Consider the following 15847-nt stretch of genomic DNA (forward strand, 5'->3'; position numbering starts at 1 on the left):
AACAGCATAGGTATGGGGTAACAGGGAGAGGGAGCCGGTGCCTGGTGCCCTGCTTTATAAGGGAGTGTGCACTCCCACCGCCGAGTGTATTCCGTCACTTCCGGGTGGGACCAGAAATGCGTCGTCATGATGCTGAGTGGCTCCGATTGCCGGTGTTGGGGCAATCAGTGGCGGCCAGTCATGTATAATAGCCGCTACTGGTTTATAGCTAAGTGGCGCAAGTGTATAGTAGCAGTGGGTTAGAATACTGGGTGCGGATCGCACTCGTGGGTCCCGTTATGTGCTGCAGACCAATCAGTGCCACTGATTGGCGACTGCAAGTCACGTGATCTGAGTATGTAAACAAACATGTCAGATGAACGCAGCAGGTGTATTATACAGGCTGCAAGCAGGGACCTGGCAAAGGGGTGGGGGATCCCATTACCAAAGCATCATAATTGTGACATAAAGTACGTTTGTACACATAGTCATAATGCATAGTAGTTAGAAAGACATAAGTTTAGTCTCACATGATGTCGGTCGCAAGGTGGGAGACAAGAATGAAGGTGCCCATATAGGTTTATAATAGGTTATATGACGGGGTGGGACTCCATGGTATACCCCCTTATTGGATAAGCAATCCATAGCCATATACGGCTTCATAGAGACTAGTAGAGCTAGGGGACGGCCAGATATATATATATAATATATAATAATTTAGGGAGGTATGCATGGAGACACCACCCCCACCCCCCCCCCCCCCCATAGCATTGTTTACCGTGACCTCTATCCCAGTGTGTTTTAGTGGAAAATCTATCCACACATGTATATATATGTGTACCTATGTATGTATGCATATATATGTTTATATGAGTATGTATGGTTATATACATATATAGACATATATTTGTATATATGTATGTGCCCCATGTGCCTCTCTAAATTATTATATATTATATATATATCTGGCCGTTCCCTAGCTCTACTAATCTCTATGAAGCCGTATATGGCTATGGATTGCTTATCCAATAAGGGGGTATACTACGGAGTCCAACCCCCGTCATATAACCTCATCTGTAACCTCACCTGTATCTAGGTAGCCGCACCCCAGCGGCTACCTAGATACAGGGGTGAGAGTGCAGGTCTTGTTTGTGTATATATATATATATATATATATATATATACACATCAACACCAATATCTCTAAAATTGCGCTAAATTCCAATGGTGGTCGCTTCCAACACTAAGTTCCCTACTAGTAAGGACTACACAAATCTCCAAACCCAATAGTGTTTTCTAAGCGCCCAATGTGTTCATATGTAATTTTTATAAAAGAGGAACAATCAATATGTACATAACATATATTTAATATTTAATAAAAATACCATAAAACAATCATAAAACAATGATTAATACTTTGTTTTTACACAACTTTTTGAAGCTGGAGTAGTACATACAGCAGTGATTTTCCTTTACAGTTTATGATGGTTACCCAACGCATTTCATTTCATCAAGAAACTTCATCAGGGGAACAACAATTGATCTACAATTTTTGAAATACAACAATAAGAGCCATGTTCATAACATACAATTTTTACAATATTATTAATCTAAAGAGGAAAGGTAATAATTGAAAATGGAGAATGTGATAGATGTGGGAAAAGCATGTATTTTGGATATAGATAAATTCATTTATTTATTTGAAGATGAGGATTTTTTTTTTGTATACGTGTATATGAGGATTTCTTAATGTACATACCTTCTTAATTATTACACCTACAATAGGTATGATTTCCTGTAATCATACCTATTGTAGGTGTAATAATTAGGAAGGTATGTACATTAAGAAATCCTCGTATACATGTATACAAAAAAAAAATCCTCATCTTCAAATAAATAAATGAATTGATTGTTCCTCTTTTATAAAAATTACATATGAACACATTGGGCGCTTAGAAAACACTATTGGGTTTGGATATATATACACATGTACATATACAGTATAATTAAGAAAGAAAGGGTGTGCCTGCTAGTCTAGAAGGGTGATGTGTCAAAAGGTTTTGTTTTTACCTTTTTTCAGCGCCTTTAGTGGAAACTCCAACTTTTTATTGCGGCTCTTCTCAATTTGTCCCGTTAATAGGACAAGAAATGGGAAATAGTTTAAAGGTTTTTAAAGAGAAGGTGCCAAAGACAATCAATTTTAACCTTTATTTAATGTATTAAAATTCAATGATATTTCCAGTAGGACCCTTAATCTGTTAATGACCCTTAATCTGTCATTAACATTATTACCTTTTGTAATAAACCGTTAAAACATAACTTTATAATACGAAAAATGCATATTTTATTAACACTGTCACCAACATCATTCATTCAAATTCAATTGCATACAGAACACCATCACAATTTGATCCTGTCTTCCCTAATAAGGGAGTACCCTTAATTTAATATAGATGGGTTTTCAAAGTAAATACCTCTGTGTGGGTTCTGTGCCAAAGTGCACAATGTGTCTGATTACCATACTCGTCTTTATTTGGTCAATTCAAGTGGAAGATCATCGTAAATTGTATCTGATATTTGGGGTGCAACTATGACCAACTCAGCACCACTTCCTGTGAGGGCTGGGACTATTATCATTACATTATTATATCATACACCAGCACCTGTAGACAGGGCTGGATTAAATGGTCCTGGAGCTGGAAAAGTTCAAGGGCCTATTATGAGAAGTGGAAGAGTTGAGGCCAATGCCATGTAGGCATGTATTACCCATACACTAAATGCCCCAATGTCTCCCTAAATATGTGAAAGTACAAAAATTTCATAAATGTGTCAAATAAGAATGCAATATTAATACTTATAATTCATGACCAACCATGTGGCAGCAGTTATCTGTCGGGTGATCATCATTCTGTTATGATGGTAGCCTATTTTTATGTGGAGGCCTAAAGTAATTAATTGTCATTACCATGGAAAATGTTCATTCATACACCCTCAACATGACACATTCATATAAAGTCATTTTGGAAGAGTAAAATAATAACACTCAAAGAGTGAATTAATCTATGCCCTTACTCCAACTTTCTCTAGGGGACTGTCCCTTACCACATAGCGGGCCACCTGTTAGTCAGCTGCCTTCTCTCAGGACGGATCATCATCACTACCCCACCATTGACGAGCCTCTACCACCAAGTAAGGTCTTCTACATAAATCTTTTTTTTTTTTTTTTAATGCAATATGTTTGTGTTTTATGTCTTGTGTTACCATCACCTACCTTTATGTTTTATGCACATTATACAGTATTTCTTGCCGATAGTATCTATAGCAGCTGTAATCATTTCCTCTCTCTATGGAACCTAGACTGGGAGGCTCGTATCGATAGCCATGGCAGAGTGTTTTATGTAGATCACGTAAACCGAACCACAACATGGCAGAGGCCAACAACAGCTGCAACGCCGGATGGATTAAGTAGGTCCGGTTCCATCCAGCAAATGGAGCAATTAAACCGTAGGTTAGTATCAAAGCATGGATGTTTGGAAAGGAAAGCTGGGAAAAATAAAAGCAGTTGTACAGATGTGTCCTCATAAATCTAGCACAATGCACCATGTGGTAGGAGATCCCTGGCAATTCGTTGCAAATGTATGGTGTCTTTTTTGCAGAACTTGCATCTACGGCACACCAGAAGACTGCACTGATTAATTTGACGTAAGCTATTTGCATATGTGTGTGCAACTGAGAGGGTTATTCTAATTCATTTGCATTCGTCATGCGTTCGTACAGAAAACCGTTGTTATGCGCAGGCGCATTTGTGCGAATGTCCGTACGCCAGGTGCATGTGGCCACGGCGAACAGACTGTTCACTGTGCACACACAACCAAGACTGCAGGCCAGGGGTGGCGGCAGATAGTCGCGCCCATGAGAACGCCCAATGTTTCATTGGCATTCACATGAAAATGCTGGGCATTCCCACGGTAATCAGCCCGTGATTTGGGTGCCAGGGGCAGGCAGCTGACATCACCAGATGTCAGCTGCCCGCCCACTTCCTGGTGAATGTGCACACATAACTAAGTGACCTGAGAGTTACTTTATCTATGCATGGACTTACCACATAATTTATGTTTATGTTAAAAATCCATTCGCAGCCAGTGCGAATGAACGCGGTGTGCAAGGGGGGGGGGGGGGTGCGAGCAGACCGGCATTCGGCAGGCGGCGCTTGGGGAATTCGCAGCCTTGCAAGTCAACCAGAATAAGGGCCTGAGGAGCAGATTTATTAAGCTCGATGAAGTGATAAAGTGTCTGTTTTTTTTATCACCGGCCAATCAGCTCCTAACTGTGAATTTACAGGTAGGAGCTGATTGGACGGCGATAAAAAAAACAGACACTTTGGGGGAAATTTAATAAAGGAAATTTGTAAAAAATATGTGTATTTGTATCCAGAAATGCACTTATTTTTGACATTTACTATCCCGAAAATACGGCAATTCGTATTGATAGCACATCAATACGAATACGAATTGCCGTATTTTCGGGATAGTAAATGTCAAAAATAAGTGTATGTCTGGATACAAATACACCTATTTTTTTACAAATTTCCTTTAGTAAATTTCCCCTTTCATCACTTCACTGAGCTTAATAAATCTACCCCGGAGTCCGTGTACAAAGAAGTGGAACTTGTAGAAAAGGCTAATGTTGCATCATACCACTTCATATATAGACTTAGAGGTTCAAGTATATCAAAATTAAGTGTATCAAATTAATTGGCTTAGTCTTCTTGTGCGTCCTATTCACTTACAATATTGTTTTGATAATAACAAATAAAAAATGAAGATGCCTTTATAAAATCTATAATGCTGTGTTTTTTCATTTGTATTTAAACATCCCATCACCTTACCCGTCCTTTTTCCAACATGTATCACCTTTAACACTTAAGCATTTTCTTATATAAACCTGAAATAATGACTCGGAGACTTAGGTTTGGCAGAAATTGTTAACTGATTTATTTTTGTAATATTTTTAAACTAATTTTTATTATTTTATTAATTGATTAATTAATGGTGGCCAAGAAAGAACGGCTATTAACTAAACTCCACCCAAAACTACCAAACGTAACTGGCCTAACTCATAACAAGCGGTATCCAACTCCACCTTGTCGCCTTGACTACCCACCCCTCCGGGTGAGGTCACTGACCCCGACACGGGTGTTACAGCAACAGGCCTAAGTCAATGAGAGGTGAGTGCACCGAAAACAAGCCATGTACGCAAACTCAATATCTAATATCTAACTAATTTATTAAACAACTGCCGTTCTTTCCCGCCTATCAGCTAACGCTATTAAAACCAAAAACCAACCACTCCTACGCAAACCCAACGGGGAGGGAGGGCAGGAATTTCAGCAGGAAGAAGAGGAAGCCTCCTCCCCTTCCTGCTCCTATATTCATTTTCCCTTAGCCAAACCTCTTCATCCCATAGGATCCCCGAGTCACATGCTTGTCAGTGATGACACGCAGCTGAGGTATGTTTAACCCACTACATGCCTATTGTAGGCACTCCATTTTTCTAAACATCCCATCACCTTACCCGTCCTTTTTCCAACATGTATCACCTTTAACACTTAAGCATTTTCTTATATAAACTTGAAATAATGACTCGGAGACTTAGGTTTGGCAGAAATTGTTAACTGATTTATTTTTGTAATATTTTTAAACTAATTTTTATTATTTTATTAATTGATTAATTAATGGTGGCCAAGAAAGAACGGCTATTAACTAAACTCCACCCAAAACTACCAAACGTAACTGGCCTAACTCATAACAAGCGGTATCCAATTCCACCTTGTCGCCTTGACTACCCACCCCTCCGGGTGAGGTCACTGACCCCGACACGGGTGTTACAGCAACAGGCCTAAGTCAATGAGAGGTGAGTGCACCGAAAACAAGCCATGTACGCAAACTCAATATCTAATATCTAACTAATTTATTAAACAACTGCCGTTCTTTCCTGCCAAAGCGGGGTTCTAACGGAATACCCCGCACCGCCACCATCTAAACCACTGACTCAATGCCCTTCAACAGATCCTCCAAGAACATAAAGAGGCCCTCATCAACCAGATGAACCCCATCAGGCCGGAAAAGGTGTTTATGCCCAAACCTGATCCTATCATGAGAGACCACTGCCCCTCCGGAAGCCAACACCCACCGGGCTATTGCTGAATTAAGCTTCTTCCTGGACTCATCAATTGCCCTGGGATTATTAACCCCCTTCCAACAAAGCCGGGGAATGATAAATGACCACACAATGGTGCAGGCGGGCCAAGCCGAGATAATGGCGGCAAGATCATCTAAGATCCAGCTGCGCAGATCTAACCGAGGCACCTTCCCAAGATCGTTACCCCCCAAATGAAGCACTAGTACTGCTGGTAATCCGTACTTGCGTGCGCAGATCAACAGGAAATACCCCCAGGACTTGCCCCGTACTCCTAACCACCTAATCGATCGGATGCAGGCAGAGGGGGGACCCTTACCTGCGCTAGCTAGTCTAGCCGCCCAATAAACGAATGAGTGACCGACTACCCACACCTGGAGCCTATCGATCCCCCGACCTAAAGGGGAGAGATGCAAGAGAAATGAAATAGGTGTTAGAATGAACTGTTTAAATTGGGAGCACCTTTATCTATTTAGGAGGATCTGCCAAAAAGAAAAAACAAATTTGGTATGACTAATTCGAGGCACAATCAAAACAGTGCCTAAGACATGCTTCAATCACAATTGAAGCCATACCAGGACACAATAGGAAAGAGACAAACAAGGGGAAGGGTGAGGTACTGGAAAGGAAAGGGTTGAAAGGTGTACTCGGCCGGAGAAAAACGACTAGACCTGCTGAGGGACTCTTAATTAGACTATAGCCAAATTGAGGAGCACCAGATTCAGTCCGTCAGATCAGGCAAAAAAGCGGGAAAACTCCGGACGCTGGCCCAAGAGCAGAGCGTAGTTAAGCCCCGAGTAAGGTGGACATAGGGAAGGGGAAACAAATGACCATCCATCAATCACGACAGTCAAAACAGGCAAACACAGCAACGCTCATGACAGCAGATGGGGCCTGATATATTTCTTGTAGCTCGCTGAGCGCCATCTCCCTAGGGATTTAATGTCCGCCACCGACCAGCCAGCTGCAGCCGCCGCAGTAGCGGCACCTATGCGAAAAGAATGTGTGCCGAAGTCTCCTGGTGACAGACCTAACTGAGACAGACAGCGCCCCAACATCCATCGGAACTGGTACAACGTCAGAGGCGAGCCATCATAGTGTAAAAGCCAGGATCGCCCTGAGTGAGGCCTCACCAGCATATACAATGTAGCCAACGATACTGGACACACAGACTCGGGGGCAGCGGGGGCCATGGATGACCACCTGCCCCTGGCCGACTGGTTGGTCTTGGACCTCCTAATCCTAAACTATAAAACCCCCCCTTCTAAACGTATGTCAGTCAGAAGCAGGGTCGCATCCCTAGCCTTAGAGGGGGCCACTAGCTCGGATATCCGAAAGGCGCCGTGGTAAGCCATGGAAAAAGCTAGCCTAAACAGCAGCGTCTCGAACGCTGAGCTAGCGCAATGTCCCTCTCCTTCAAGTAGATCACGAAGAAGAGGGGCATCGATTGGCCGGCGACAGTCAGGAGGGGCTGGCACTCTCCGGGCCCAGCCCCTCATGGCCTTAGCGACTAGGAAATCCTTAGTGAAATCCGGCCGCCCTTTGAGCCTAGCAAAGAAAGATATGCCCGCCAGGTACCGAGCCGCCACTGCCCTGTATTTGCCAGAGCTATATAAAAACCAAATGAACGATAACAAACGCTGCTGACCCCTCCTACCTGGCTGCGCGCCCCCTCCTGAGAACGATTCTCATTCCACCCAGGCCTGCCGATAGCTCCGCAGTGTACCGAGGGCTAAAGAGGACTCCGCTAGCCCCTCCAGTCGGGCTCGATCACCTGCCAAACATAAGAGGGGCAGGGCGTGTCCAACAAATCAGAATGAGGAGCAAGATCCCTAAAACGCTGCCACTGAAAACGAGAAAGAGCGTCAGCTATCTCATTAGCAACGCCGGGCACATGCTGAGCCCTAAACAATATGTTATGACGCAGACATTGAAGGGAAAGCTGCGCAAGGACTCTCAACACTAACAGGGATTTGGCCTTCTGGTGATTAATGGCGTGCACGGCGCTGAAATTTTCGCACCAGAACAGCAGGCTCTTGTTCGCTAGGCGCGGGCCCCATATTTCCATGGCAACCATGATGGGAAAAAGCTCTAGCAGCAACAGGTCTCGGGTGAGGCCCTCACAGGACCACTGCCGTGGCCATACTTCCGCGCACCAATGCCCATCCAAGAAACAGCCGAAGCCAGCCGCTCCGGCTGCATCCGTGTACAACTGAAGCTCAGAGTTTGCCACTGTCGGAGCAAGCCAAATCCGCACCCCGTTGAAATCCTCTAAAAACGAAGACCATACCTTCAAGTCCCGCCGAATTTCGGCGGACAAGCAGACTAAGTGGTGCGGTTTGTTTACTCCAGCCGTGGCCCTCTCCAGCTTCCTGCAAAAAAGCCTACCCATGGGGATCACCTTGCAAGCGAAGTTAAGCTGCCCCAGGACTGACTGCGCCTGCCTTAAAGGGATCTTAGACCTACTCTCGCATTGCAGGATCGCCTCGCTGAGCCTGACCACCTTGTCCGGTGGCAGGCTGCAGCAGCCCCGCTCGTTATCAATCAAGATACCAAGGAATGACAGACAAGTACAAGGGCCCTCAGTTTTATCGTCAGCGATGGGGACCCCAAAATGCCTGAAAAGCGATAGGATCCTAAGCAAGACGCGGGCGCAGTGATCGGAGCCGGCCGGTCCGATGCACAGAAAGTCATCCAGGTAATGGGCGAGTCCGCCCCCACCCGATGAACTCTCAACACACCAGTGCAGAAAGGTACTGAACTTCTCAAAAAACGCACAAGATACGGAGCACCCCATCGGCAGGCATTTGTCGATGAAATACTCCTCTCCGATGCGGAAGCCCATATACCGAAATGAACTGGGGTGTAGGGGGAGAAGCCTGAAAGCAGACTCAACATCTATCTTAGCCAAGAGGGCCCCGTGTCCAAACGACCGAACCATTGCCAGGGCATCGTCAAATGACTGATAAGTCACCGAACAATATTCCTCTGGGATGGCGTCGTTGACAGAAAAACCCGCTGGGTAAGACAGATGCTGTATGAGGCGAAACTTCCCAGGGGCTTTCTTGGGGACCACTCCAACTGGAGAAATCACGAGGTTCTCCAAGGGGGGGGTGGGGAAAAGGGCCTACCATGCGCCCCAACTGAATCTCCTTGTCCACTTTCCCCCTCAAAACTTCAGGGAGGGAACGTGCAGATTGGAGGTTGCGATAAGATCCGCCCCGTACTTCCCCCCAAACTGGCAAAACAAAACCTACGCTAAAACCTTGAAACAGAAAAGAGGCCACCTCCTTATCTGGGTAGCGCCGAAGCCAATCGGCCATGGCAGCAACGTTCACAGGTGAACGTGCCTTATCTAGGATTCCCGCCTGCCGCTGCTCTGGGTGTAGCGGTTGCCGCCCCTCTAGCGGGGCGGGGGCCCCGAAAGCAGTTGGAGGCGGGATGGTTTCCCGAACAGTTGATACAGATGTGGCGAAAACGACAACGCTGGCCCATCTGGCAGTAGGAGTTATTAAATGCGAAGCATTTTCCTTTTGAGGCGCCCACCGCCGCGGGTCTATTCGTCGCAGCGAAACGACGTGCCGTAAGGGCCTCCTGTGTCGGTCGCTGCGAGGCGGGAACGGCTGCAGGAGGAGCCGGGGGGACGGAGGCAGCCTCCATCGCCCCCGACCCTATGCGCGTGAGCCCCATCCATATCTCCACATCCTTACACCCGAGGTCCAGAATGAATAAGCAGTCCTGCTTGCGCCGGAACTGCTCATCATACGTACGCCAAGCCGTACCCCCATAGGTGCGCTGCATCTCGTGAACCATGTGGATATATCGTATGTGTTCGTCCGGCCGATCCTCCAAGTAACAGGCTGCGAAGACGCAAAAGCCCGCCAGCCAGTTGTCATAAGACCTGTAGGCCTCAGAGCCAATGCCGCCCTTTTCTTTGGCTGCTTTGAACGCTTTCTTGGAGTCCTCGGTCAGACTAAACACGTCAACGTAATCCCCCTTCTCAATTTTTTTCCTGCAGCTTTCGCGCAAACCCCTACATACTGCCGTATAGTCGCAGTGTACTACTGCGGGCAAATTTCGTCTCTTCCTCTCTCTACGGGATATAGCGGATAGCTTCCTGCGCTTGGACTGCTGCGCCCTCCTCCCTGCCTCCTTCTTGGCGTATCTAGCTGCACGCTTGCGTGCCTTAGCGGAGCTCCCCACATCAGACCCACCCGCCGATGAGGAGGAGGAGGAGGAAGAACGATTGCTCCCTGACCCGCTAGAGGAGGTGCCCAGCGCAGACCCTGCGTCATCCTCAAACGAGGCCTCACCTGAGGAGTTTGGCTATGCAGCCCACGTATCGTCGTCATCTGCGTCATCACTGGTGTCGACGGCGTCAGCAGCTTCTTCCAGGGGTAAGGGTGAGTCATCGTGGTAGGGTTCGGGGGACCTACGTCTTGGCCTGCCGGACTTCCTGCGCACCCCAGCAGCACACTGTGCCTGCCTAGACGTGGCGGGCCGGCCCTCTATGGCCGCTACAGCCGACCCCATCTCCCTGACGGCCTGCATGAACTGGGAGCAGCCCGGTATGGGCTCTCCCCGTGACCTCGATCCCCTGCTCCTACTATTCCTGGGTTCCCTATTCCCGGGGGAGAGGCTATCAGCTAGGGGACCCAGGGCGCTGGCCATGGAGGAGAGAGCAGAGGACAGTAGTGATGGATCAAAGGCAGCGGCAGGGGGCGCCCGCATGTGGCCCCTTCCAGGACCCTCCACAGAGTCCGAGCGACCAGCACGGCCTGCATCACCCCGCCGCCTGGCAGTGATCCCTCCACCATCCTCAGGCTCCCTCCTGCCCCCTTGTGACCGGCCACCCTGCGGTATCCGGCTGAGCCCTTCACTTTCTTCCCCAATCTGACCTGCCCTAGTGTGCCTGGATGAGTCGCCACGCTGCCTCACATTGTGCCGCCTCTGGTCGGCCGCAGCGTGACTCCCGGCCAGGTCCCCGTATCTAGCCTCCTCTGCAGGGGCATGCCTCCCCCCCCCGCCCTGACCTGCCGCGCTGTGCGCGTGCGTCGGAAGCGCGGCTCGGCGCTGGGGACAGTGATGCTGCCCGCTCAGCGTCCTCGCCGGCTCCGGCCGCACCGCCATGCTCCGGAGACCCCCTGACCCCGCGTGACGCGCCGGACCTGGAGCCCCGGCCGGCGCGTCTCGATGACGCGGTCCCTCCACGCTGCGCTCGGCCAGCCCGCCCCCCAGCAGGCCGCGACGGAGCCTGCGCGCCCGGGTCAGGCGCAGTGCCTCTACCGGCGCGCGTCACCCCCCGCGACCCGCGACGAGTAGCGGGCGGCGCCGGAGGCTGCAGGGGAAGGAGGGGAACATCACCACCGTCGGTGGCATCATTGCCCGAAAAACGAGCAGGGCGGCGGGCAGCGCGCCGTGGCCGTGAAGCCGGGGCCGAGGAGGCCATGCCTGACGCAGGATTGAGGTACCTGATACACAACTGGGAGACCCTGACACGCTGGGAGCCCCTGACACACGACCTTCCCCTGGAATTTCAGCAGGAAGAAGAGGAAGCCTCCTCCCCTTCCTGCTCCTATATTCATTTTCCCTTAGCCAAACCTCTTCATCCCATAGGATCCCTGAGTCACATGCTTGTCAGTGATGACACGCAGCTGAGGTATGTTTAACCCACTACATGCCTATTGTAGGCACTCCATTTTTCTTATCAACATACTGTGATTATGGTCATCTATCCTTATCTTGCATTCACCATGCTGTACAGTCCTATTTATCTACCCCTACATAGCACCTGTATGTGTAACAGAACATTTCTGAAAACAACTTAGAGAAATATATTTCTAGTACACTCTAATGTCCATTAAAATGTGGCTGAATTGTTGAAAACATATTTTAACATTCTTCTTTCACAGATAACTGCCCTAGGGGCAAGCACTCAATCTAACAGGCTGATTCGGCTGCTCTCAAGTCAGACTGTTCTCTGCTCCCAGGCAACTTCCCCTGCACATCATAGCATTACTGCTGTGCGGGCTAGAGAAAGCCTGCCTGGCATAGTATTCTGGATAATATACACTCCGCTGGATGCATGAGATGAGGCACTGTGCAGGAAAGCAGCCAGCTTTGGATCTGAACATAGGAGATAATGCAGCTATAGGCAAATTGATACACTTCAGTTCCGCATTGTGTGGCCCTCTATCCTTCTGAGTGCCACATATTTCCCATAATCTGCGTAATAAATTAAAACATTATATTTGGTGTAAGAAATAGGCAGCTACCTAACTATAAAAAAATATCAGCAGACATTTTAAGCAAGTGTTACACGTTATAATTAGAGATGTGCAGGTTCTGATTTACTCTGATTTCAAAGCAGGATCTTATTGGCTATCCCAAATCAGATGACAGTTGTTGACAGTTGATAGCCAATAAGATCCTGCTTTGAAATCAGAGTAAATCAGAGTAAATCAGAACCTACACATCTCTAGATATAATTAGCAAGTTAGAGAATAAAGCAGCAAAGAGCCCGAGCCACAGGTGAAAGCTCAGAGGTCATCTGTTGCCCAACATCGACATAGGGTGGTATTCAATGTGAATACCTGCGAGGTGCAGCAAATCCTTTTTAGGATTCGCTGCACATTCGCCACGTTCCGGAGCCTTGCCGGCTCCGGTATTCAACGAGTCAGGGGCTCGCTGCCCCTGACTGGCGAATATGAGCTCCTGCGGCGAACGCCGCAGGGAGCCTGAGGACGGTGGCAGGCAGAGAGATGGAAGTCTCTCTGCCTGCCCTAGAACGTTTGTGGGGGGGAGGTGGGCTCCCCGGGTGCCAGGCAGCACAGGCTGCCCCCCGGGGGTGCCAGCAGGGGACCGTATATTCACTACACCCGATCGTAACGATCGGGTTCAGTGAATATATGAATATCTAATGAGCGGCTCGGCTCCGGCGCCCCCTGCTGGCTGCTGTGTAAAAAAAAAATATATATATATTTTTTAAAATTAAATATATATTCATGTGCTTACAGCACATGAATAAAAATAGCATGCCCCTCCTCAGAATAAAATTCCTGATTTTTTGACACCAAATGTAAAAAACAAAACACTTTATTTTAAAAGTTCACATTCCACTTCTCCATAAAAAGATAGCGATTGCTACTCGGTGAATCATGGCGAAAAAAACCTTCAAATGTATTCGCCATGTGGTCATTGAATAGGGTGATTCACCGTTTTTGTCAAAAATTCGCCAAACAGCACAAATTCGCCATAAAAACATGGCGAATCAGGCTCATTGAATACCGCCCATAGTGTATGCAAATCCTTAACCTATTAGTCTGACTGTATTAAGATTTTCGATATATTGTATACACCACATTTTATTTTTCTAATCATTGTAAATTATTTTCCTTCTTGCAAAATAAAGATATCAAAATATTCAACGAACAATTGCAACTGAGAGGACGGAGGAAGAATTTGTTAGTGGAGATGACAGACTCCCTGGCCTTGGCGACTCAGAGACTGACCTCTCCCAGCCAAACCCAGGTACTGCTATTTTGTTGATTTGTTAGAGGAGACTTTATGGAGGTGACATTTGCTCTATCCCTATGATAGGTGCAGGTTCTCTATCTGAGTTAGGCCACCTGTGTGCACCTACATTTGCACAAACAAAATGAAGACGCATTTGTGGTGCAGTTCAGGCGCATGTGCAGACCAAAAACATTGCTCCACTCTGGGAAGAGGTGAAGAGTTTGCAATGGAGTCACAGTACACAACTAGAGCTATTATTCAAACAGCTCCCTATTTACCAATTGGCAGCTAATTAAATTAAGGATAGGAGGGAGGTGCTATATATAAGTAGCAGTTGGGGAAGGGGGAAGTAATCTCTGGTGAGGTGCCTACATTTGGTTTCTCGGGATCCCTCTCTGTTATTAGCTGCTTCTACATATGTGGTTTGGGTGATGCCATGCACAGTGACTCTGGTGGATCTAAACTTTTATGTGAAATGATTGCATAAGTCAGAGGTTCCCAAACTCGGTCCTCAAGGCACCATAATAGCCCAAGTTTTATGCATAACCATGCTTGGCTACATGAAACTTTTTTAGTACCTCATTCAAGTTTGATTTTACCATGTGTGCTGAGCCATGGATATCTTTCTACACCTGGACTGTTAAGCTGTGCACACACTGACCGAAGGACCAGCGATATATTGTGCGTATATTATATTATAATTGTTAAATGACTGATATATTGGCCAGTGGGGGTGCCTTGAAGACCACGTTTGGGAACCCCTGGCGTAAGCGATCACTTCACTTTTTGAACTATGAAAACAGCACAAAAACTCTGGGGTCAATCCTATTAGGTGTGAGGTGCCATTTGGGTGCCATTTCATGCGTTTAACTGGCGGCAATGGCACCCGATTCAGCCCGATCTTGCACCCTTCGCTGGGCTGATTTCGCATAAAATTGCTTGCACCCCTATGGAGGTGGGAGCGCTTTTAAGCAAATTCAGTCCGCCATAAAGTGCGCTCAGTACCGTGATGATTCGCACTCGTGAATCATCTGCACCTAATAGGATTGACCCCTTATTATTTACATTTTTGGGAAAACACATTGATATTTATTATCCCGAGTCACTTTAGAAGTACTTATTTATCAAAGTGTACTTTATGATGCACTAGAGCAACATAACTGATGGGAACATTTAGCTATAACCATTTTAGTACACTTGGTACCCACTGGGAAGCAAGGGCTGGCTTTTATGGACTGAACAAAATTCATGTCACAGGGTTGTTCCAGTGTTTAGTGTGAAATATGAATGAGGGTCGAGGAATGTGTCTATGAATTATGAATTCACTAAATAGTAATCGATCGGGGACATCTGGCATGTTTTGAAAGAAAACAAGCAAAAATATGACCTTTTTGTACCTTCGTAATTAACGATGACAGGACTATAATAAGTTTTAGCAATTAACTTAAAATAATAGTCTCTCAAACTGTACAGTATTTATTACTAACCGTTCCACAAGCCCCAATATTATTCACCAGAGTTTAGGGTTTATGCTGAAAGGTCAGTGACCAGATGCCAGCTGGTTACTGCACAGGTTTGCTTATTTAATGAAAGAGAATCTCAGATGGTAATAAACCAGTGGTCACCTGGAAGAAATGCTTTAAATTTATATTTTTTTATAATGTTTTTCAAATTTTTCCTTTTGGTGGAACTGTGTCACGTACACAGACTCTTTAGCCTGGATTTTGTTACTACTGGTTAGCATTACTGCCTCACAGCACTGAGGGCATGGGGTCAATTCCCACCATGGCCCTAACTGTGCGGAGTTTGTATATTCTCCTCGTACTTGCATGGGTTTCCTCCAGGTACTCCAGTTTCCTCCCACAATCCAAAAATATACTAATAGGTTATTGTTTCCCAACAAAATTAATCCAAGAATGAATGTTGTGTGTGTACATGTGGTATGGAAAATAGATTGTAAGCTCCACTGGGGCAGGGACTGATGTGAATGCTCAACCATTCTCTGTAAAGCTCTGCGGAATATGTGTGCGCAAAATAAATAACTGGTAATAAATAAATAATTACTGCCAGCAAGTACCGCAGGGGATCAATGTATCACTCATGTGCCCCAAGGAACTTCCCTTAATGAACTACTATAAAACTAGATTTTCAAATT

At 46.5% G+C, this 15847-nt stretch overlaps 1 protein-coding gene across 3 annotated transcripts in view; it reads left to right on the forward strand.

The window, feature by feature from the left end:
• Positions 1-15847, forward strand: part of HECW1 (HECT, C2 and WW domain containing E3 ubiquitin protein ligase 1) — a 404927-nt gene that overhangs the window by 310990 nt on the left and 78090 nt on the right. For all 3 annotated transcript variants that reach the window (XM_083188525.1, XM_083188524.1, XM_083188526.1), the window contains 3 exons: positions 3067-3168; positions 3337-3487; positions 13589-13707. In XM_083188525.1, the coding sequence (XP_083044651.1) occupies positions 3067-3168; positions 3337-3487; positions 13589-13707 (372 nt within the window). The remainder of the gene's footprint in view (positions 1-3066; positions 3169-3336; positions 3488-13588; positions 13708-15847) is intronic.

This window comes from Crinia signifera, chromosome 5 (assembly GCF_055691185.1).
Source record: "Crinia signifera chromosome 5, ASM5569118v1, whole genome shotgun sequence".
In the NCBI taxonomy this organism is placed as follows: Eukaryota; Metazoa; Chordata; class Amphibia; order Anura; family Myobatrachidae; genus Crinia; species Crinia signifera.